This window comes from Gobio gobio (assembly GCF_949357685.1).
Source record: "Gobio gobio genome assembly, chromosome: 13".
NCBI lineage: Eukaryota > Metazoa > Chordata > Actinopteri > Cypriniformes > Gobionidae > Gobio > Gobio gobio.
The window spans coordinates 38,684,375-38,709,409 of record NC_137106.1 but is presented as its reverse complement, the minus strand read 5'-3'; the positions used below and the strand labels follow the sequence as shown (position 1 = coordinate 38,709,409).

At 38.3% G+C, this 25,035-nt stretch overlaps 1 protein-coding gene across 1 annotated transcript; it reads left to right on the top strand.

Moving 5' to 3' along the window:
• Nucleotides 1–4,117: 4,117 nt before the first annotated feature.
• On the top strand, nucleotides 4,118–23,228 carry tulp4b (TUB like protein 4b; the record flags this gene model as incomplete). Its single annotated transcript, XM_079832333.1, has 15 exons — nucleotides 4,118–4,138; nucleotides 5,578–5,847; nucleotides 6,866–6,994; nucleotides 9,696–9,857; nucleotides 10,017–10,197; nucleotides 12,311–12,418; nucleotides 12,932–13,098; nucleotides 14,000–14,224; nucleotides 14,308–14,542; nucleotides 16,632–16,776; nucleotides 17,002–17,143; nucleotides 17,378–17,471; nucleotides 17,577–17,720; nucleotides 17,830–21,311; nucleotides 21,504–23,228. 15 exons carry the CDS (start codon nucleotides 4,118–4,120, stop codon nucleotides 21,618–21,620), a joined length of 5,622 nt encoding a protein of 1,873 aa, XP_079688459.1. The 3' UTR covers nucleotides 21,621–23,228.
• Between the last annotated feature and the right edge of the window lie 1,807 nt (nucleotides 23,229–25,035).

Below are 25,035 nucleotides of genomic sequence, written 5' to 3'. Positions count from 1 at the left end.
ATTTTACGATGCGACGACAATAGTTTTTGTGCGCAAAAAAAAATCAAAATAACACCTTTATCCAACTTGTTCTCGACTTCCGTGTATGCCTCCACGACGCATGCGCGAGAATATGATGCAGATCCGGCGTTCGGACATATGACCCAGAAGCGATTTGTTTACGAGCAGAGGAAGACGCGCGTGTCTAAGCTGTTGGATTCTACATTGATCGTGCTTTAGGTCTCGGCGTAATGCTCAAAATGGGGCTTAAGTGTGTATTTCATGGATTCCCGAACGCCGGCGCTACGTCATATTCTCGCGCATGCGTCGTGGAGGCACACACGGAAGTCGAGAACAAGTTGGATAAAGGTGTTATTTAGATTTTTTTTTGCGCACAAAAACTATTGTCGTCGCATCGTAAAATTATTGTAGAGCCACTGTGGTGAGATAGACTTTGTAACGACGTTTTAAGTGCCTTTCATGGATCTTGGAAGTGTCAATGTACTGAATGCCAATGGAGGCCTGTCTGAAGCCTTTCTCAGCCATCAGCTTTCAACTAAAATATCTTCATTTGTGTTCCGAATATGAACGGAGGTCTTACGGGTGTCCAACGACATGAAGGTGAGTAATTCATGACAGAATTTTCATTTTTGGGTGAACTAACCCTTTAAAGACGATTGCAGGCAGTGAAGGAGCATTTCATTGGTTGGGCTATTAAACCAATACGCCTTTTCATTGAACGATTCGATATATCTGTCTTGAAGTCAGCCTGTAGGCCTACATATTATTTGTGAACCAACTGAACATTATCACATTTTTGTTGTTGAAAACATCTTGATGATAGTCATGTCCAGAATTTGAGCATATTGAAGTCGATCTGTTGTATGCAGAGCTGCCAACTCTCACGCATTGGCCGTGAGACACACGCATTTGATTGGTTTCACACGCTCACACGCCACACCCCCCATTTCTCACGCTGAAGTGCCAACCCGGTCTGTCAAATGCCTGAAAGATGAGTTTATCTATATATCTATATCTACATGTTGAGTCGATCATGCTTTCGGTGAGGGGGTTCAAGATAAATGGGCAAATAAATACGGTGTTGCGCGACCTAAAGCTACATTCTGTTTTGGGTTCTGACGAGAACGAGCCTGTAATGAGCGAAGTGGAGCGCTGTGACGCTCAGAGGTGCGTTTCCCCAAAGTGTCGTTCGCTAACTATGGTCACAAGTTCCGTCATTATAAGCATAGTTAAACGAGTCGTGTTTCCCGAAACCATAGTTCCAACGAACGTTCGCAAACAGCATCGCAAAGTTGATTTGCATACATTTTGTTCTTGCACTGATGTTAAATTTGTAGCCATTTTGCACTTGGGCAGCCAGTTTGAGATATAGGCTATATTTGAGTATTGTGTGTAATGATTCTGACAGTTTTTTCCATTGAAATGACTGGGGAAAAGTGTCCCAATAACCCTGAATGCCTATACTCTTTGAAATTATAATTACATTGCATTATGAAGCTTGAAACCCCAAATATTATAACATTCTTCATGAACAATTATTCAGTTAGGCTATTTGTAACAATCTCATTGTAAAAAAGAAGAAGAAAAAGAAACATGGTTTCAATGTAGCCAGCTACTTTTTGATAGTAACTTAGTGTAGCTATTTTCAAAAGGGTAGCTTGAATATAACTTAACTACTCAAAGTAGTTTTTACTACAACACTGTTTTTTTAGATCAGCCACAGCAAAAAAGAACCACACAACAGACAGAAGAGCAACAGACAGGACAGACAGTTATTTTCCTTTTTCTTCCCTGTAAAAGTATGCAGTAGGTTGATGTATAATCAATTTGTTCTATTTAGACAAAACCATGCCTCTACATAGTGCTTTAAAATTGTGTGTGTGTGTGTGTGTGTGTGTGTGTGTGTGTGTGTGTGTGTGTGTGTGTGTCTATAGGATATACTGTATACAAAGCGTCATATAGATGCATTTTGTCTTAATAGAAATAATTAATTATCAACCTTATCTATCAAAGGCAAAAAAGAAATCAACAACAAAAACCAATACTACCCCATTCAAATGCTGATGCAGAGAGTGTTTTCTGTGATGTGTGTGTAGCTATTTCATTTATATATATATATATATAGCTATTATTATAATATTATTATTTATTTTATTTTTTGTTGAAATTTTTACTTTGTTCGCGGCAAAATTTTGGTTGGCCCCACCAAATCTAACTCTAAGTTTTTTTGAAAAGTTGGCAGCTCTGTGTATGTCATTTGTGCGTATTTAGGTCGTGAACGTGTCTGTGTTTTAACGAGTCGTTTGCTTAATGATTCAATGACTCGTTCAAAACACGTTTCGCCATACTGAACAAACGGGTGCTGTATCCATAGCAACTTTATTGGAGATTTTTTAAACAGGTTTTATAGAAAATGAACGAGGAACACTGGTAAAAAGAGGAGTCAGAGAGTAAAATGACCAAAATAACTTGAAAAGGGATCGCATATAATCACAGACAGCGTTTTGCAATTGTAGGCTATTCTAGTAGCGTGCTTTAATTGCAAAGTCTTTGAAATTTGTGCTTTATTTTCTCAGGGAAACTTAATATTATTCGCAAATCACTGAATGTGTATGACAGAATAAGAATGAAGATAGGTGATTTATATCAGTGTGGTTTGCTTGCGCACCACATTTGTTGTACTTTCTGGATGGGGCTGGCAGTCATGTGATGCAAAGCACCATTCCGTCAGAGCGCGGGTTGCCTTCGCACGCCGAAAAATCCCCCATTCGGGGGTTCTTTTGCACCAATGCACTGCCTCTAACTGCATGACTTTAATGTGCTTTGGGGTGAAATCCAGCATGAGCATCTGGCAACCATTTAGACGCATTGAGAGCGAGTTGGTAGAGGTGAGTTTGCTGATAGAAATGAATGCAAAATGTGTATTTTATTACTCGAATGAATTATGTTCTTTTTGGTTCACATTGTTCTCATTTGATGTCTTTGGAATGTCACAATAATAGTCAACGTTGTATCCTTGATGGTTGTGTAATTATAGCACGAGTGTAGGTGGCAACCATAGTTGATGGATTTATTCTAAACTGCACCCAGCTTAATTACCTGACACAATTCCTATATTAAACAGATGTGTGAAACTGAGCCAGTTATGATCTGAAAGCCCTATATGGTTATTTTATATATATATATTGATTCCATAGCATTTTAACAGTGAGATTATGTTGTAAACGAAATGTCATATTAATAAGCCTGGGAGAAACGCACGAGGTGAATATGAATATTTCTTTTTGAAAGGAGAATAAATGCAGTTATGAAGTCTTAGGCTGGGTGTCATTAAAATTCAGCCATCATCACATCCCTGTTGCCATGACGCCTGCGAGCTGCCTCATCCTTAGTTGTGCATGATTTTTTTGTATGTTTTTTGCGCGTTTGCTCGCCTTTTTGTACAGATGCTTCGATGCATGATTTCTGTTGCGTTTTTCTTAGTATAAAGCATGAATTGCAGGGGCTTTAAACATCCTGTGACGTAAGGGGGGACCAATGTCAACTCAAGTGTGGGTGCAGACAGAGAAATGAAATGTCTTTAAATCATTCTGCATGCAGCGCTTGTCTCATGGTCTTGCTCTTCAATCTGCAAATGATATAATCTGTTTCAGTGTGATATGCTTTATTCTTTCTCAATATATGTGTGTGTGTGTGTGTGTGTGTGTGTGTGTGTGTGTGTGTGTGTGTGTGTGTGTGTGTGTGTGTGTGTGTGTGTGTGTGTGTGTGTGTGTGTGTGTGTGTGTGTGTGTGTGTGTGTGTGTGTGTGTGTGTTTTCTCTTTGCATAGAAATCCTGGAATACCAAAGGCTGAAAACTTGTTTTGTAGCCTATAATAAAGATAAACTGCAATAGGCCTTGATGTGATTTAGTTATAATTTGCATCATTTTGTTGAGTAGAAATAGAATAAATTGGATTCCTCATGATGTGCATTAGTCACAGACTATAATGGCCTGATTTCAGTCACATTCTTTCTTAAGACACATCTGCAGTTAAGCATTCTCAGGTTGTACTGCACATTTTTTTGAATAAGCAAGCAAAATGGAGCACTCCTTCAAAGACGGAATTCGGACTAATAATGTCCAGGGACTATGAAGAGGTGAGTACTTTCAAATACAAATACAGTAGTCAGTTGTCACATTCCACCTGAAACTATATTATGAACAAAAATGTTCTTATTCTTTTAGTTATTATGTATGTTTATGCAGTTTTATTGTATTAATTGAGAACCTACATGGAATGTCTGTACCTTTAAAAATGTATTTGTCCCTCCGCTGGGTTATTTAAAGGTAAAGTGTGTCATTTCTGTGCCTTTAGTATTACTAATTTGAATAGCAAAAATTATGAAAATTATTTCCAAACTGGCTGGTAATTTTCAAATCAATCTATTAATGTCTTACATTTCTCTTTGCATGTTAAAATATTTTTTTAAGTGAACTGCAGAAACCTAAAGACCTATTTACAATGTTGACCAGTTACAGCATTTTCCCTATTTAACCTAAAATAAATATTACACACACTACCGGTCAAAAGTTATTGTTTTTGTAAGTTTCTTAATATCACCAAGACTGCATGTATTTGATAAAAAAAAATAAAAACAGTAATACTGTGAAATATTATACAACTGGTTTCAGTTTTAATTTATTGTCTTCGGTGTCACATGATCTTTCAGAAATCATTCAAAGATCATTTCTTATTATCAATGATGGAAACAGTTTTAGCTGCTTATCTTATTTTTATTTTATTTGTTTAAAATCATGATACAGTGCCATTCAAAAGTTTAAGTAAGATTTTCATAAAAGACATTTATGAAATTAATAAATATTACAAAAAAGTTATATTTATAATAAAATCTTTTACTCTTTTTACTCTATTCATCAAAGAATCCTGAAAAAAAAAATCACAGTTTCCACCAAAATATTAAGCAGCAACTGTGTTTAAAGGGATAGTTCACACATCATTTATTCACCCTCAAGTTGTTCCAAACTTGTATGAATTTCTTTGTTCTGCTGAATGCAAAGAAGATATTTGGAAGAATATGAGGAACTAAACAGTTGATGGACCCCCTTGACTTCCATAGTAGGGAAAAAAAAATATGATGTAAGGCAATGGGGTCCATCAACTGTTTGGTTACCGACATTCTTCAAAATATCTTCTTTTGTTTTCAGTTTTTTGTGAACTATCCCTTTAACGTTGTTTCTTGAGCAGCAAATCATCATATTAGAATGATTTCTGAAGGATCATGTGACACTGAAGACTGGAGTGCTGAAAATTCAGCTTTGCATCACAGGAATAAATTACGTTTTAAAATATATTACAACTGAAACCAGTTAATTTAAATTGTAATACTATTTCACAGTATTACTGTATTTTTTGAACCATAATGTTTCCAAACTTTTGACTGATACTCAATAATATTGCCTTGCTTAACAACCCATATAATGTAGTATGAGTGACCATTAAAAATGACATCTCATATTTTACAAGTGTTTTAAATAAAAGTATAAATATTAACTCCGTCTCCCTCTACACCTGTAGCCTGGTCAGTCTGTAGGGATGTTGGCTGCGGTGGAACATGGTCCGGTCCTCTGCAGTGACTCCAACATCCTCTGCCTCTCATGGAAAGGGCGAGTTCCCAAGAGTGAGAAGGAAAAGCCGGTGTGCAGGAGGCGCTACTATGAGGAGGGCTGGCTGGCTACTGGGAACGCCAGGGGTGTTGTGGGCGTGACGTTCACGTCTAGTCACTGTAGAAGGGACAGAAATACCCCACAAAGAATCAACTTCAATTTACGGGGTCATAACAGTGAGGTGGGAGTTTGCCTCTCCTGTAGATTTTTGTTTTGCCAATATCTCTCTTTTGGTTTAAATGTTTGAATTGTGAGCTTTAAAGAGTACTGTTTTTCACTTTAAACCTAAGGAAATAAAGGACAAAAATTGTGAAATTTACTGTAAACAAAAAAAAAAACGTTGCCAGAACTTTACCTTAAAAAATACGGTAGCAGCATTTTACATTTTTATTTCTTTTTTTTTTGTTGCCATAAATCTATATTTCATTAACTGAAATAGTGTTAATATATCAAATTACTAAAAATCTGTTTTTACCCTTGACAACCACCTTAAAAGCCACATGATGACACAAGTAGCTTTTCCACAAGCTGAGGTAAATACTAATGTATAGAAAGTGCACACAGTGACATGCACACAAATACAAAACACTATCGTGGTAACACCAAAATAATGCAAAAAAAAAAAAAAACATTAACCAAAACATGAGATAGAACAAACAAAATGTATGTATTAACTGATAAGAAGAAAATATCAATGTGTGCTGTCACACTTAATTCTGGGAATGTCAATTTATGTTTTTTTCCCCCCTGTAAATTATAAAACAACCTTCTTTTCCACTTCCAAAAACTGTACTCTTTACAGTATTTTACTGAAAAGTCCCAATAGATCTTTTACAGCTTTTCACCGCATAGAGTAAGGGAATCTGCATTTAAGCAATTAACAGGTAGCATTTTTACAGTCTTTTATCTTCAAAATTACGATAGTTTACAGTGTATATTTTGATAAATAAAAAATTTATGTACCCTCAAATGAGGTGAAAGATCCAGTCAAATTAGTGGACTAGAAAATATGTTTTATTTAATGAAAATTGAGCTCACTTGACCATCTGAATACTACTTATTGATCTCATTAACTATCATGCATGTTTATTCTTAAAAAATTATTTGAATAATAATAAAAACGAAATTTTCCTTCCTATGCACAAGTATCATGCTTTCTTTCTCCTAGAATTTCATTCCCATTATGCTGTTCTGTACAGGTTGTCCTTGTTAGGTGGAATGAACCGTTTCAGAAGCTTGCGACGTGTGACATGGAGGGAGGGATATTTGTGTGGATCCAGTATGAAGGAAGATGGTCTGTGGAGCTGGTGAATGACAGAGGTGCTCAGGTATGTTCGTATATATTTACTGCTTATTTTTCATCTGCATGCAGAGTGCAAATATGTTTTTTTTAGTGCTGGCCAATCGATTATTGTCACATGCCTGTCAGTTTGTGTTGTCGTTCTGTTTCCTTGTCACATGTTCCTTTGTTCCAGTTTCCCGCCACTCGTCTGTCTCCATGGTCACCGTCATTATGAGTTCAGCTGTTTCAGTTGTGTGTATTCATCTTGTTGGTGTTCCCTATTTAATTTCTCCTGTTTCCTTCAGTCTTGGTCCGGTCTCGTCTATGTATAGAGTGTGTTGCTAACTTACCTGTATTAGAATCCTTATCATTAAATTTCGTTTGAGAATTGTATCAGCCCGTCTTCGTCTTTCTGCCTGCACACACCCGTGACACATATATTATGTAAACACAAACTTTTATTTTGGATGCGATTAATCGCGATTAATGAATGTCCAGCACTGGGGTTTTTTTATGATACAAGATTTATTAACTTGCTAATATGTTTTGATTAAAAAATGCATTAATATGCACTGTAAACTCAAATAAGTTGGCTAAACGAAAATTGAGGCCTAACATTTTTTTAAGTTAAGAAATGTAAAGTTGCAGAACTTGCAGATTTTTATTAAGTAATCATACATTTTAATTGTTCCAAATTTAAAATGTATGTGTAGGTAGAAGAAAGCTCTGTCTAGGCTCTGCACCAGAACGGTTTGTGTTTGATGAAAAAGAGATTAAATGTAGCTGCAATAAACTCTATAGTAATCTGTAGAACTGTATCAATGACTATTATTCTGTTGCGCGGAGCTGAGTAAGAACTGATGACAGCACGGCTTGATCTTTGGTTGACCAATCAGCGGAAAGAGGCATTGCATTTCCGCCCCTTGCGGAGATCGAATATTCAAGCTGTTTATCCATTTTGGTTTTATAGTTTTTCCATTTGGCAGATTAGAACAAAATGTGATGAAAATTACTGAAAATTTTTTCAGTTTTGAGAACTCAAAAGAAAAAGAACGTTCTAAATACTCATAGGGCCCTTTCATACTCCCAGTGCAATGCGATGCCAGGCACAACGCAAGTGTTTTTTGCTAGTTTAAGCCCGACAGCGTTATCATTTTCATGTCCAGCGCCACGTTGTTTAAAAAGCACTCACACCCATCTGTTCGCCCCATGTTCGCTGGTCTGAAAACGAGGTGTGTTCAGGCGCATTGTTGGCGTGTTGCTATTTTGAGGCAACTGAAAACCACTGCGCCATTGACCAACAAAAACCTGGTCTTAAAGGATTAGTTCACCCAAAAATGAAAATTCTGTCATTAATTACTTACCCTCATGTCGTTCGACACCCGTAAGACCTTCGTTCATCTCTGGAACACAAATGAAGATATTTTCGTTGAAATCCGATGGCTCAGAAAGGCCTCCATTGGCAAAATGGTCTTTACACTCTCAAGACCCATAAAAGGTACTAAAGACGTCGTTACAAAGTCCATCTCACTACAGTGGTTCTACAGTAACTTTATGAAGCGACGAGAATATTTTTTGTGTGCAAAAAAAACCGAAATAACGACTTATATAGTGCTGACCAATTTCAAAACACGGCATCATGAAGCTTCGAAGCGTTATGAATCAGCGAGTCGAATCATGATTCGGATCACGTGTCAAACCGCCAAACTGCTGAATCGACTCGTTGATTCATAACGCTTCAAAGTTTTTTTTTGCGCACAAAAACTATTCTCGTCGCTTCATAAAGTTATTGTAAAACCACTGTAGTGAGATGGACTTTGTAACGTCTTTAGTACCTTTTATGGGTCTTGAGAGTGTAAAGTGCATTGTGCCAATGGAGGCCTTCCTGAGCCATCGGATTTCAACGAAAATATCTTCATTTGTGTTCCGAAGATGAACGGAGGTCTTACGGGTGTCGAACGACATGAGGGTAAGTAATTAATGACAGAATTTTCATTTTTGGGTGAACTAACTTACTGCTTATTACACACACAGGGATGCGCAGCAGCACACAAACATATACATTTTAAATATTAAAATAAAAGGATTCCTCTCTGGAGAAACGTTCAGTTTTTCCGCTCGCAAATTCAGCCATGTAAATAGCAAATCCGCCATGGTGTAAGCACAACTGGCTTTTAAAGGGAATGGGAGATGAGACTCTGATTGGTTTATAGCACAATACGCCCAAAACACACCAATAACTCGTTAAGAGACTAGGTACAACCCTTTTGGACCATGTGCATGGCGCGGCAACCGTTTTTTTCCGTTGTTAAACTTAGCAAAAGTGGATTCGGACACGCACTAAGTTCACCTGCGCCATGCGCTTCAGACCATGCGCTCAGATCGAAAAAATAGGGCCCTACTCAAATCAATTCAATATTTTGAGCGTTAGGGTTAACAGTGTGCTTGTACGTACATCAAAAGGCCAACTAAGAAACAATGTAAATGAAAAGTATGGTATAATAATTCAATTAATTGCTATTATTTTCTTATTTTCCATGCGTTTGTCTGATGTCATTCATCATTGGGGTGCAGATGTCCATAATTACTCATAGTAAATGCATAAATATATTATGTTTCAAAGGGGATTATTATATTTTGCGTCTTTAAATGAAACTCCTGCTTATTAAAAATGCTAATAATTTTGCAATAGAATAAAAAAAAAAACTAACATGAACTGTCTAATGAACTAGTGGTTTGTTGTGTAGGTGAGTGACTTCACCTGGTCACATGATGGTACACAGGCCTTAATCGCCTACAGGGATGGTTTTGTCCTGGTGGGCTCAGTGAGTGGTCAGAGACACTGGTCGTCTGAGATCAATTTGGAGAGCCAGATCACCTGTGGAATCTGGACCCCTGATGACCAGCAGGTAACTTTTTGGTTTGGCATCATCAAACTGAGGGAAAAGGTCTAAAGCGCATTTGTTGTCAACAAGTTGTTTGCGAAAGATTAAATGACTTGGACCGATTCCCTTGGACTGATGCCTGATTTCCCTAATTTGGTGTTTGCATTCATTTAATCTCCCTAGGTGCTCTTTGGAACAGCAGACGGGCAAGTCATAGTGATGGACTGCCACGGCCGTATGCTTGCCCATGTTCTGCTGCATGAGTCAGATGGCATAGTCAGCATGTCCTGGAACTGCCCGAACTTCCTGGTGGAGGACAGCACTGAGAGCGATACAGACTCTGATGACTCTACTCCAGCTCAAGGTACATTATACTCTTAAATAAAGCTTCTTCCATGTTTCTAAGATGGTATCAAGAACCATTTTCACTGTATAATGTTCATGAGTTTCTTAGAGATTACATTAGGTTTTTATATTAAAGGGTTAGTTCACCCAAAAATTCTGTCATTAATTACTTACCCTAATGTCGTTCGACACCCGTAAGACCTTTGTTCATCTTCGGAACAAAAAATGAAGATATTTTAGTTGAAATCCGATGGCTCAGAAAGTCCTCCATTGGCAGCAATGTAATTTGCACTCACAAGACCCATAAAAGGTACTAAAGACGTCGTCACAAAGTCCATCTCACTACAGTGGTTCTAAAATAATTTTATGAAGCGACGAGAATAGTTTTTGTGCGCAAAAACAAAATAACGACTTTATTCAAGTGCTTGTCTTCCGTCTAGGCCTCAGACGTGAACTCACGAAGCACCACGACGCATGCGCGAGAATAGAACTGGCGTTCAGACACATGATCCGGAAGCAAGGAGCTTTGTTTACAAGCAGAGGAAGACGCGCCGTATCTAAGCTGTTGAATTCTACATTGATCGTGCTTTAGGTCTTGGCGTAGTGCTCAAAATGGTGCTAAAGTGTGCATTTCCTGGATGCCTGAACGCCGGCGCTACGTCATATCCCCGCACATGCGTTGTGGTGCTTCGTGAGTTCACGTCTGAGGCCTAGACGGAGGACAAGCACTTGTTGTATAAAGTCGTTATTTTATTTTTTGCACACAAAAACTATTTTCGTCGCTTCATAAAATTATTGTAGAACCACTGTAGTGAGATGGACTTTGTAACGACGTCTTTAGTACCTTTTATGGGCCTTGTAAGTGCAAATTACATTGCTGCCAATGGAGGCCTTTCTGAGCCATCGGATTTCAACAAAAATATCTTAATTTGTGTTCCGAAGATCTTACGGGTGTGGAACGACATGAGGGTAAGTAATTAATGACAGAATTTTCATGTTTGGGTGAACTAACCCTTTAATGAAAGATAGTGAAGCCTTCCTTGGTTTTTCCAAATACCGTTTGGTTTTCTGAATGACCATATATTTAACATAAAATCCTACTTTCAAACATTTTAAAGGTAGGGGAGCGTGGGGCACAACCTAACGCGGGGTTACTTGTAACACCCATCGTTTAAAACTTTCCACACATGCCAGGATGACGAAACTTAGTGTATTTACTAGTTGCCGTATCAACATTATTTTGATAAAAAAATTGCGCCAAAATTAAAAAAAAAAATTCTTTGGAAGATATCACTGAACATTTATTTAACCATAGCAAAAGTAAATTTTTCATCTCTGTTTTTTTGTGTTTATTTAAAATAAGACAAATCTGATTTTATTTTAATCTTATATCTGTTGTTTAACAGTTGAGATCGTTCGTTAATACTGATCTAACCAGCAGAAGACACGATTAAATCACCGTGGTTAAATCACAGTTGAGCGGGCGGGGCATGTTGTCACACTGCGTTACAATGAGCCCCTATTAGAAATATGTTACTATATTCTATACTTTTATAAGTTATTGTGAGAAACCATGAGAAATGAGTGAATAATGACTAAAAGTCAATGTTAAGAAATTATTAATTATTATTATGTTTTTAATTATGCTGTATTTAGCGATGTGTTTGTTGTCAAAAAAATTTTTTTAAAATGCCATTATTTTATTTTAAAAAGTTAATAACTGTATTTTATTGACATAATATTTTAGTTTGTCATGGATATTTTTTGGATTATATCAGGAAACATTTTAAACTGTCATTTGGTCATGTTACAATGCGCCCCTCACATGTTACAATGTACCTCACCTATGGGGCATGTTGTCACATTTCACTTCCATTCTTTCGGGGTAAATCAAGAAAAAAGTATACGCTGTATTAATGAAACAAAACCACATAATTGTACTAGACATGTGTGCAATTAATGTGGGAAAAAATAAATACCCAAGTGGATTTACACAAATGGAGACAGTCAAAAAGCGTTAGGTTGTGCCCCACTCTCCCCTATAGAAAATGTACATTTTTAAGGATGACTGCAAGACAGTGATGTGTATTTGACTTTTTAAATGTTATTAACTGTAAACATTTCCTTTCAAGTGCAAAATCTCAAACCACTGCTCACGGTCAGCTTCATATCGGGAGACATTAGTCTGATGAACAACTATGATGACCTTTCACCTAACATTATACGCTCAGGACTGAAAGGTAAAACACTGCTGTTCTTGTTTATGAATTACTAAGTATGTGACATAATAGAACTATAACAGAATATTAAAGTTATTTTTAAACATCTATGACATTTACAGTAAATTCACCTATAATGGAGGTTTAGCAGGCGGGACGTATACAGTTAAATGCTTGCAATAACTAAAATAATAAAAATGCATAAATCATCATTTTAAAGTACAGTGTACAGTGTAATTCTACCGCTACAGTGTATTTCAGTAAAACTGACGCAAAATGGTCCTTTCAGCCATGCAATGCAGTGGTTCTCAAACCTGTCCTCGAGTACCACCAGCCCTGCACATTTTGTGTCTCCCTCACACCTGATTCAATTCATGAGCTCGTTAGCAAAGACTGCAAGACCTGAAATGGGTCAGATATAGGGAGATGTACAAAATGTGCAGGGCTGGTGGTACTCCAGGACAGGTTTGAGAACCACTGATGTAATGGCACATCATGAATGTTGATCTGACTGGACAGACGTTTGTTTTTCAGATGTGGAGGTACAGTGGTGCTCTCAGGGAGACCTGCTGGCAGTGGCCGGGATGGAGAGACACGGCCTACCCGCTGACTCAGCCTGTGCCTCCTTAATGAGGAACGCCCTTGTCAAGTTTTACAATGTCCAAGGGGAACATATATACACTTTAGAAACTCCAGCCCAAGTGAGCTGTGACCAGCCATCAGACAATTTGAGCATATATACACAACCATTCAAAAGTTTTTTTTAAGTTTCTTCTACTCACCAAGGCTGCATTTATTTGATAAAAAATACAGTAAAAACAGCAAATATTGTGTTTTACGATTCAAAGGAACGGTTTTCTATTTTAATATTTAAAATGTCATTTATTCCTGTGATGCAAAGCAGCCATTACTCCAGTTTTCAGTGTCACATGATCAGTTCACATGATCAGCTCAGTTATCATCAATTATTATTGGTACTCCATTATTAATATTGGTTATATTGGTATATTATTGGTATATTGGTAATATTATTACCAATGTTGAAAACAGTTTTTTCTTCTTAATATTTTTGTAAAATCCATGATACATTTAAAAAAAAAAGATTTTTTTGATGAATAGAAAGTTCAACAGAACAGCATTTATTTGAAATAGAAATATTTTGTTATATTTTAAATAGTCTTTAATGTCAAACTTTTGAAGGTAGTTCATCAAGATTTTCACAAAAATATTTAGCAGGAAACTGTTTTTAACATTGATATAAAACAAATATTTATTGAGCAGAATGATTTCTGAAGGATCATGTGACACTGAAGACTGGAGTAATGATGCTGAAAATTCAGCTTTACCATCACATGAATAATTGATATCTTAAAAAATTATATATTTAAGATAAAACACTTATATTCACTATTTATATGTGCCTTGTTATGTGTATATTTGTTTGTACAAACAGTATGTCAATGCATGCAGATACTTAGACAAATGGTTATCGACTGCTTTTCGCCCAACACAATTTCAAAATAATTTTTAATCTCATATTAATGTTTGCATAAATTATACAGTACATTAACTATATATAATCTAAATATCTGTTGGTTTTAGAGGCCCATCACCACTATTTGCTGGGGTCACAGAGACTCGCGGCTGTTTCTGGCCTGTGGACCAGCCCTGTATGTAGTGCGTGTTGAGCACCGAGTGGCCAGCCTGCAGCTTCTGTGTCAGCAGGGCATTGCCAGTGCTCTTAAAGAGGAGAGAGATGTGGGGAAACTGAACATGCCTTCACTCCTCTGTTCCTACGTTACCACTGCATTCATTCCAACTATAAAGGTACAGAAGCAGCAAGTGAAGTTTTCACAGTTTGATGTATGCTAAATATCTGCATTAATGCATAATGTTTTTCATATCACAAGCCCCCAATTCCTGATCCGAACAACATTAGAGACTTTGTGAGCTATCCCACAGGAGGGAATGAACGGCTGCACTGCACTATGAAACGTTCAGAGGAGAACCCAGAGGCAGGAGGCCCCTGTTACACCCTCTATCTGGAACACCTGGGAGGTCTGGTGCCTATTCTCAAGGGCCGTCGCATTAGCAAACTGCGACCAGAGTTTGTCATTATGGACCCAAAAATGGATGGTAAAGCAGGTATTTATGAACTATTGCTGATCATGTACACTTTAAAGTGCCTATATTATGCTTATTTTAAGTTCAAAATGTAATTTTTGGGGTCAGCGAGAATACATTTACATGATTTAAAGTTTAAAAAATACATTATTTTTCTCATACTGCCCACAACCCATTACATGTTGGACGAGAATTCAATTAAAACTACAAACACGAATAAAAAGTGTGAAAAAAACCAAACAAAAAAAAAAAACATGGCGGGTGTGCGAGTTCAGAAAGTTACAGTTAAGTAGAGAGGTTTAGATAAAGGGTGCAATGTAACACCCCTCACCTTAATCGGGTTTCATCTCCCAAGGCTTCATGAGCAGTTGTAAACAGTATCATATCTGTTGTAACTATGGCTTCGCTATTTGAAGTCCATACAATGGGCCCTATTTTAACGATCGAAGCAGTGGTCCAAAAGGGTTGTATCCAGTCTCTTAATGAGTCATGGGTGTGTTTTGGGAATAACGTGCACTAAACCAATCAGAGTCTCATCTCCCATTCCCTTTAAAAGCCAGTTGCACTTGTACCACGGCAGATTGCTATTTACATTGTGGAATATAGACGTCCTCAACCTGACGACTCAATTTAAATACATGTGTGGATTGCCACGATTGGTTAAATAAGTAGCCAATTTCATTCATCATTACTGCACTTAGGTAATTCTGATACATGCAACGACTATCCATTATGACAAGTAGGCATTTTTATCTTTATGTACACAATAATAATCTTTTACATTGTAATACTTTTATTTTTTATATTTGGCATGTTTGTGTGCTGCTGCGCGTCCCTGTGTGTGTAATCAGCAGATTGTACGCGCGTTGTGTACCCGCCTATAGGCGCATATTACTAACGCGTCCTTTAAAGGGTTAGTTCACCCAAAAATGAAAATTCTGTCATTAATTACTTACCCTCATGTTGTTCGACACCCGTAAGACCTCCGTTCATCTTCGGAACAGAAATGAAGATATTTTAGTGTAAATCTGATGGCTCTGAAAGGCCTCCATTGGCACAATGGCACTTTACACTCTCAAGACCCTTAAAAGGTACTAAAGACGTCGTTACAAAGTCCATCTCACTACAGTAGTTCTAAAATAACTTTATAAATCGGCGAGAATAGTTTTTGTGCGCAAAAAAACCCTACATAACGACTTACATAGTGATGACGATTTCAAAACACGGCATCATGAAGCTTCGAAGCATTATGAATCAATGAGCCGAATGATGATTCGGATCGCGTGTCAAACCGCCAAACTGCTGAAATTTGGCGATTCAAACCGCTGATTCGACTCGCTGATTCATAACGCTTCGAAGCTTCATGATGGCGTGTTTTGAAATCGTCATGACTATGTAAGTCGTTATTTAGGTTTTTTTTGCGCAAAAAAAATATTCTCGCCGATTTATAAAGTTATTTTAGAACTACTGTAGTGGGATGGACTTTGTAACGACGTCTTTAGTACCTTTTAAGGGTCTTGAGAGTGTAAAGTGCCATTGTGCCAATGGAGGCCTTTCAGAGCCATCAGATTTCAACTAAAATATCTTCATTTCTGTTCCGAAGATGAACGGAGGTCTTACAGGTGTCGAACGACATGAGGGTAAGTAATTAATGACAGAATTTTCATTTTTGGGTGAACTAACCCTTTAAGTAACACAAAACATACTGAGCTATTGACTTTGGACCAGGTTTCAGTTGGTCAATGGCACAGTCTATTTCAGTTGCCTCAAAATAGCGGCTCATTTGCTATTTAAACAACGTGGTGCAGGACGTGAAAATGATAACCGGGCTGAAACTAGCAAAACACATGCCAGGTGTATGATAGGGCCCAATGCAAGTTTTTTTTTTCTGTTGGAGAGATTAACTCCTTTGGCATGTACTTTGTGCACTGTAACTTTTCAGATTGTTTACATGCACAAACAGCTATACACATTAAAGGACAGGTCAAATAAAAAAAAAGCATAATAGGTGACCTTTAAACCCACATCCTTGTTAAGCATAAGTGTAAATGCATTTGTTTTTGTCTTGATTGTTGATTTCAGACATCTTTAATTGAATCTTGTCTTTCAGATGAGGTCTGTGTAAATGGCATGATCTCCTATATGACTGACAGCTGTAACTGCTCAGACTCCAGTGATATCGAGTTGAGCGATGAGTGGGTTGGGCGAAAGTCACCAAAACTTTCCAGGGGAAACAGGTCTCCAAAGCTTCCTAGGTACTCTAAACATATAAGGTACTGTTGAATATAAAATTCACACAATATTACAGGGTGCCTGAAACTTAACAGAAATGTTTGTTCCATCACATCCTTTACAAAACACAATACAGAACTAAACAAAACAATATTTACTAAACAAATCAACGACTTTTGACTTTATGATAAATCCAATAATATATTTGATTTAATTGTCTTTTGTTTCATATTTGTTTTTATGTCTAGAATTAATATGGAATCAAGAAAGTCTCCCAAACTTTCCCAGACATCTCAAGAAATGTCTAGGTCTCCTAGATTACCAAAGAAGCCTCCAGTTCGGTCTCCAAGTCTTACTCGAAGGGAATTTTCAGTTGATGGCTTTAGTGAGGTACTTAAGATCTTATTTTCAAGTTCATTTTGGTAATTATTTTATATTAATCTATTTGCCTAGAATTGATAGGAAAAGTGTTTGCATTTATTGCCTGTCTACTGGTCACTGCTACGCATTTGTAACATATTCAGCAACCATGACCTCAGTAGATACCTTATTTTCTAAGAAATGACAGTAAACTGACTGTGACCTTGAATATTTTCTATAACTTTCACTCAATTTGCTTTGCAGCATAATTACTTAGCCCAGGTCACCTCTAACATCTGGGGAACAAAATTTAAGATTGTGGGCCTAGCTTCCTTTTTGCCAGCTAACTTAGGAGCAGGTACGGCAGATATTTATACAAATGAAAACTTTCACATAATTATTTTAAAGAATAATCCTAATGGTTTTTTTTATATGTTTTGACTAATGATGCATGATGTCACAGTTATTTATAAAACTAGTTTGCTGCACCTACAACCTCGTCAGATGACCATCTATTTGCCGGAGGTGCGTAAAATTTCCTTGGACTTCATGAGTCTCCCAGTCTTCAATCCCAATGTGTTCAGTGAAGATGAAGATGATTTACCTGGTAAGAATCAGTGGAAATTTGTGTACATTTTATCCCTGTATAGCTTGACTAAAACAACAAGTAAATGAAATTAAGAAATTCATCTCAAGATGTTCTTGCTTATTTCTAGTCATGGGACCTTCTGGAGTGTCAGCCGACAATCCTTCTTGCACAGTTAATATTCCCATTGCTCCAATTCACAGCCCTGCGCAAGCCATGTCACCTACACAGAGTATAGGCCTTGTCCAGTCTCTCCTAGCCAATCAGAATATTCAGCTTGATGTCCTCACCAATCCCACAGCTACTGCGGCAGCGGCAGCTGCAGCCGCAGCAGCAACAGCAGCAGCAGCTAATACAACAGTGTCAGAGCATAGTCAGGACACCGTGACCGCACAGTACACTGTGCCGACCAGATACTCTAACCCTGGACAGGTGATATTCAGCGGACTGGAAATGAGTAACATCCTGAGTGGAACCCTTCCTCCTCCTCCACATCATCTGCCCCAACAACCCCACCAACAACGTCAGCAACAACAGCAACAACAAGACCATCAACCATCAAAGCATCAACAGCAATTACAACCACAGCAGCATCATCTGAAATTGCAACATCAGTCACAACAGCTGCATCAACAGTCATTGCAGCAGCAACACATGCAGAATCAGCAGCAATTGCAAACACAGCAGCATCAACAACAACTTCAACAGCAGCATCAGCAACAGTTGCAACAGCAGCATCAACAACAGCTGCAACAACAGCATCAACATCAGCTGCAACAGCAGCATCAACAACAGCTGCAACAGCAGCATCAACAACTACAACAGCAGCATCAACAGCAGTTGCAACAACATCAGCAGCAATTGCATCAGCAGCAACTGCAACAACAGCAACTGCAACAGCAGCAGCAACAAATTCAGCAGCAAGTGCAGCAGCATCAACAACAAATCCATCAACAGCATCAACAACAAATTCATCAACAGCATCAACAACAATTCCAACAGCAGCAGCACCAGTTGCAGCTGCAGCATGAGCAAATGCAACAGCAGCAACAACAGATGCAACAACAGCAGCAGCAAATTCGACAGCAAATTCTGGAGATGAGGCAGCAGCAGCAACAGCTTCAACAGCAACATCAACAAATACAGATGCAGCATCAACAAATGCAAAGACAGCATCAGCAAATGCAACAGCAACTCAAAATGCAAATGACCCTCCAGCCTCCACCTTCAGGGTATGCTACTCTGTCCCTCCATCAGTTACAGCTGATGCCTCAACTTCCTCATCCAGACCAGCCACCAGATGGACAAGTGCTTCCTCTGAAGGTTCCCTCGCGACCACAGTCATTCATTGAAACCGACACTCTTGAGATCCAGATGCGCAAGGTAAACCCTCCACCACCATACCCAGGTACAGTGGTATCTGCTGCAGCCGCCGTACCCACTACGGCGCCTCCAGGTCTTCTTGTTAGCAATGAGAATGGCACTACGCTTACAACAGATCCATGTTTAACTAAGGACGAATTCTCTCTTCATCCAATTGGGCTCCAGTATCCAACTCCATTAGGCTACGAAAGAATCACCACGTTTGACAGCAGCGGAAATGTCGAAGAGGTGTGTCGCCCAAGGAGACGCCTGTTAAGGAATCAAAATTCCTATGGGATTCAAGGAATGGGCAGCTCCGCCACATTGAAAGTAACTTCATCTGAGAACAAGAAAGTCCAGTTGCCGTACAGCTCAGCAACTCTGAGTCGCCTCTCAGTGCCTAGATATTCTATACCAAGCGGAGACCCACCACCATATCCAGACACATCCAACCAGATGAACACAATCAGAAGTCCTACACAGAGGATTGACAGCAGTTTGATTCATGCCACTTTACGTCGAGATCGAAGGGAACTGACCCTCAAGGTTTCTCAAATGGTGGACACAGTGAGGACTCTACCAACAAAATCCAAAATGAACGGTTCCCTTACTCTCTCCTATCAGCCAAGGTTACCCACGGCTTTGTATACGTGCACTCAGTGTAGCAGTAATAGCAGCAGCACTAGTGTAAGTGTCACCGGTGGTGGCACCAACAGCAGTGGAATTGCTGGAGGAACTGTGGTGAGGCAAGACTTCCCACCTGGCAAAGGGACCCAACACAGCACTATAATTGTGCACTCCAAAAGTTCTTCACCATTAGCTTCCCAGTCCTCCTATAACCTCCTGAGTCCCATTGACAACAGTAGAGACAGAACTGTCTATGTGAACTCTGCCTTTACAGAAGACGAGACACTAAGTCAGCAGTGCCATCTTGAAAAGTCAGTACGGCATTTAACACTAGGGGATGTCAATTTAACAGTCAAACGACCTCCGCCTTACCAATGGGACTCTCCTGCAGCAGAACAACTCTGGATACCTCAAGAGCAAAATTTATTGCCTGGACCTCCAGGACCACCTCATAAGCCACCACCATTTATACTTAGCCAACCACAGCACTTAGACATGACCCGGCTCCCTTTTGTCCTTTCATCAAAGCCTTCCCCCAGTCCCAGTTCTATGACCCTTCCTTCAGCCTATCAGCTATCCCTTTCACCCTTCCCAACAATGGTAGGTCATGGTGGACCTCAACTACAGCCTTTGCAGAGTCCTGCACAACCATGTGGCCCCAATGACATGGTAACATCTAGCAGCTTCAGCCAACCAGACCCAACCTTAGTCCTACCCCCAGGTTATCCCACTAATTTGACCAATCTAGGTTGTTGCACTCTGCCACCCATGTACCCCGGGACTAGCTCCTGCAACAACCTTCAACTGCATCCAATGAGCTTGCATCCTTGGAGCACATATAGCACTTGTCCTCCCATGCCAGACCATTCTGCCACACTGCCCAATAAGACCCATCAGGCCCTGGAGAAGCCGGTTCTCTCTCCGCCTCCACCACCTCCACCTCCCCCACCACCTCCTCCTCCACCTCCTCTCCCTCCCCCTCCCCCACCCGTTGAACTCCTGAACCATCAGAGCACCTCCGAGGTGGTCGCAGAATCTGGGGATAGCTTTCAGGATCAGTCCTCTCTCAATGAGAGTCCACAAGGAGCAGAGAGGTTCAGCAAAAAGGGGCGTAAGAGGCTTGACAGTAGGGCAGAAGAGGCCAATATGTCCGGAGTCTCTGAAGGGAAATCCAAAAAAGAAAGTCGCACACTCTCTGACTTCAATTCCCTGATCTCCAGCCCAAGGCTTGGCAACAGGGAAAAGAAGAAGCCTAAAGGACAGAAAGAGCCATTGAACAAAGCCAAGAAACTGAGTAGGACCTCAAATGAGTTTCAGGACAGCTCAGAGAGTGAGCCTGAACTCTTCATTAGTGGTGACGAGTTGATGAACCAAAGCCAGAGCAGCAAGAAAGGATGGAAGAGCAAACGGAACATGCGCATGGCAAATGAACTCGAGGAAATCAAGTGCAGAAAAGCTAATGAGAGAGAGGATCGTAGTCTTGGCAGCCAAGGCTTCGTTTATGTCATGGCCAACAAGCAGCCATTGTGGAACGAAGCCACCCAGGTTTACCAGCTTGACTTTGGAGGACGGGTGACACAGGAGTCAGCCAAAAACTTTCAGATTGAGCTTGATGGACGTCAGGTAAGCAATTTTATTTCTTTATTTATGGATGGGAAAACAGCATTTTTGCTCTTCTGTTTCGTGACGCTAGGGGTAAAGACATTACACACTTTAGCTTTAAAAAACAAGCTCCATACATAATAATCAATACTTTTCGAGTAACAAACATGTACCCTACATCTAATCAATTTTTTTTCTGTTAAACTGTTACAGGTAATGCAGTTTGGCAGAATCGATGGCAATGCATACATCCTGGATTTTCAGTATCCATTCTCAGCGGTACAGGCATTTGCTGTGGCCTTGGCCAATGTCACTCAGAGACTTAAATAGAAAACCTCTCCAGCAATCTTGTCCATGAGAACAGATGGACTGAAAAATAGATTATTGTTAACTGCAGATTGTGAGAAATGTTACTCTCTCTGCTGCCATGATGTCTGTGCAGTGCCGGTTAGTAGCCGAGAGATCTGGTCACTCTCAGGCAGAACGTACACGAGACGTACACAGGTGGTCTGACAATAGATTTAGTGCTGTAAAGTACCTTTTTGTTAACAGAGGTACAAGCTGATTTACGTTTCCACCTGAAAGGTGGTACACATCTGGAAAAAAAAAAGTTACGTATTTATATATTGATGGAATATTATTTCATTCATGAATTCAATTTTATTGTTTTTTTTTTTTCATGTATAATGGTGTGATTTAAATGTAAAGGTAATTACTCATATCTAAGATGGATGTTAGGTTATGGGCTTTCTTTCTTTTTTCCCTTGATATCCCCACTTCCTTTTTGTTTATTCCAGAGATTTTTTCGTGCCAAATTAATATTTCCTATATATAATCCTTGTAAAGTGATGGTTTTTAACTACTGTTTGTGGTCAGTAACTCAATGAAATATAGAGAGGATAAAAACTGTTTGAATATTCATCCCATGACTCACTTCCATGAAGTGAAAACAGAGGTAATATATATTCCAATTATAATCATATTTTCCAAGTTGTGCCATAATGAATGCATTTTTATGGTTTCACTTTGTTCTTCACAAAATGTCTTAGTTATATTGCATTATTTGCACACTGTTTTTGCAGTAATCTCAGTAATGTCCTTTTTGAAGAAATCCTTGCTTTTAAATGTTTAACAGTAAGTAACAGAAATCAAAGTTTGAACATTTTTTAATTAGTTTCAAATATATAAAATTATCATTGTCATGCAAGTGACATGACGAAAAAGTGCTGTAGTTAGATGTACTTAAAAATTTTACTTATATTGTTCATGACACTTTAGCACGAACTATATAGTATGCATTAATTTAGCCAAAAATGTCTTATATCGATATATAAATCAAATTTAAAACACTGTATATTATGCAATGAATGGAATCTAAATGAAATTGAAAGCTGATATGTAGTTTTTGCATTCCTAAGTTAAAAAGTCAACCTCAATTGCTTAGTTTGGTTTATGTGGAGGGACATCTTTTATTGTATTTAGGTTAATTGGTTTAATATTTATTTTTCTGTATTAATATTTAATATTCTGCATCCTATTTAATATTTCTTACACCAAATCAGCTAATTGGTTTGTCTGTCGTTGCTTAGTTTCTGACGTTTTCCAGTAATTTCATCCGTTTTAATGACATTTTGGTTGTAAGCCAAACAGTGGTTCAGAGTGAGGTAGTGTTGATATGGTTGACGTTTTAAGCACTTCTTGATTATTCTTGATGTTGTATGCTTTGATGATTTGCAGTTGCAGTTATTTCTAGCCACTTTGTACTGGGAGATTCAGGCCCAGTTTAAATAATGTGGAATGTGAGGCTTTAACTGTGCTTTATTGCTAAATTATACGTACATTTACAAAATGTAATTCAAGGGTGTCTTGAAAAAGCATTAGAATGTGTGTGTGCAGAGTAGGCTTTAAGTCACAAAATAAAATCAAACTAGTTTGATGAAAATTGTGTTGATTATTTATAATGTGAAATCATCTCACTTGAACATATTTGTATTAACACTTTCATTAAGAATTATGGTGCATGTTGCTGGAATTATGGTGCATGTTGGACTGCATATATTAGTATCATTTACATCCGCCAACCAAATCAAAGATTACTATAATGTTTTTATTTTGTTCAGTGTCAGTTTAGGGAGCCCTACCTATAAACGGTAAGTCAACAGCCAGGTTTGGAACTGCAGTGCAACCGGCTAAATGCTTTTTTGACCTTGTGAGTTCAGACCTAATTTCAAAGTGATAAAATTGAGACCTGGTCTCCCCTATAACAAAAATGATAGATTAATCAAACATAACCTGAAGTAAAATGTGTGAAATCATCTGATGAAAGTAGGGGAGAGTGTGGACAGTTGCAACATTGCTTATTCCTTCAATCAGAAATGATCTAGAGCAGTGGTTCTCCTAGTGGTACTCAGGCTGCCTCTAGTGGTACACAGAGGAATCACTAAATAAATTAATGTTAAAACACATACATTTTAATTTAATCTTTATTTGAGTAAAGTTTTTTTTTCACATTTAAGTACAGTACAGTTTTAATTTAACTTTACAACACATTTTAATTTAATCATTTTTTAATTATTGTATTTACCTGTAGGCTATGTAAGCACAGTGCAGTGTTAATGTACAAACTGTATTTACAATGTTAAAGTGGCTGACAACAATAACTATTCCTATTATGAATAAACTACCACGTTTTTGAACTGTGCAGAGCTGTAGCTGAATAGTTAGGCCTACTGCGCTACTGTATTTTAATGTTGGTCATTATGGTGGTACTTGGTATAAAAAGTTTGAGAACCACTGAGCTAGAGTGATGATACTCATACTAGATATGCTCATTTAGCCCCTTTACCTTTCTGGGAGAAAGCAGCCACATGTGACCATTCCTTCTGCAACAAAGTAAAACAATTCATGCTCAGTTTTTGTTATACACTGCCTAAACTGTTTGCGTGAAGCATAGCCTATACAGTTACATCATTTTAATCAGTGTTTTCTTAGCTTCTAAAAGGCATATCTACCATGTGTCAGGCTATTGTGTCAAGCTAGCATAGCAAGTTTTATCATGACGGTCAGTGCACATGCTGTTGCAACTGTCTCCTATGACAAAATTAATGTAGTTCTAAGCTATAACCAGTATTGTGTAAGTTACTCTAAAAAGTAATGAATTACTCACCACTAATTACATCTTTCTATAGTTAGAAGGTATATCCCTTTTTAAGTAGGCTAAATACTGTCAGACTAGGCCACAGTGTAGGTAATTAACCAAAACATGGTTGTCACTTGTTACTTGAAAATAGTTTTTTTTTTCACCCCTTTTAGTCATACAGTTCATTTAACTTAGTGTACAAATAATAATAAACAAATTGCAAAATGATGTTGGGTGAAATTATTTTTATTACATTTTAATGAATGTTGCAACCGTCCCCTCGTATGGGGTCGGTTGCAACATTTGACTTTGTCTATTCAAGTATTCATTTTATGTATATTATCATGTGTAGGCTACGCATGTTACAGCGGTGTGGGTGGGTGGGTAGCCGACAAGTTTGGGTTTAAAATATTTTGGCTTTCCAATAAAAACAGTCTCTGCGAAACTGAAGAAAATGATAAAAGTGTCAACAGTTTCCACGCTCCCCTACGCTTATGCAAATTATTTTACTGCACTGACCTCTAGATGGCGCAATGGATTAGATTAATGTTCGCATAGCGTCTGATTCAAGTTAGCGAATCGGTTCCTGTCAATGATGAACCAGTT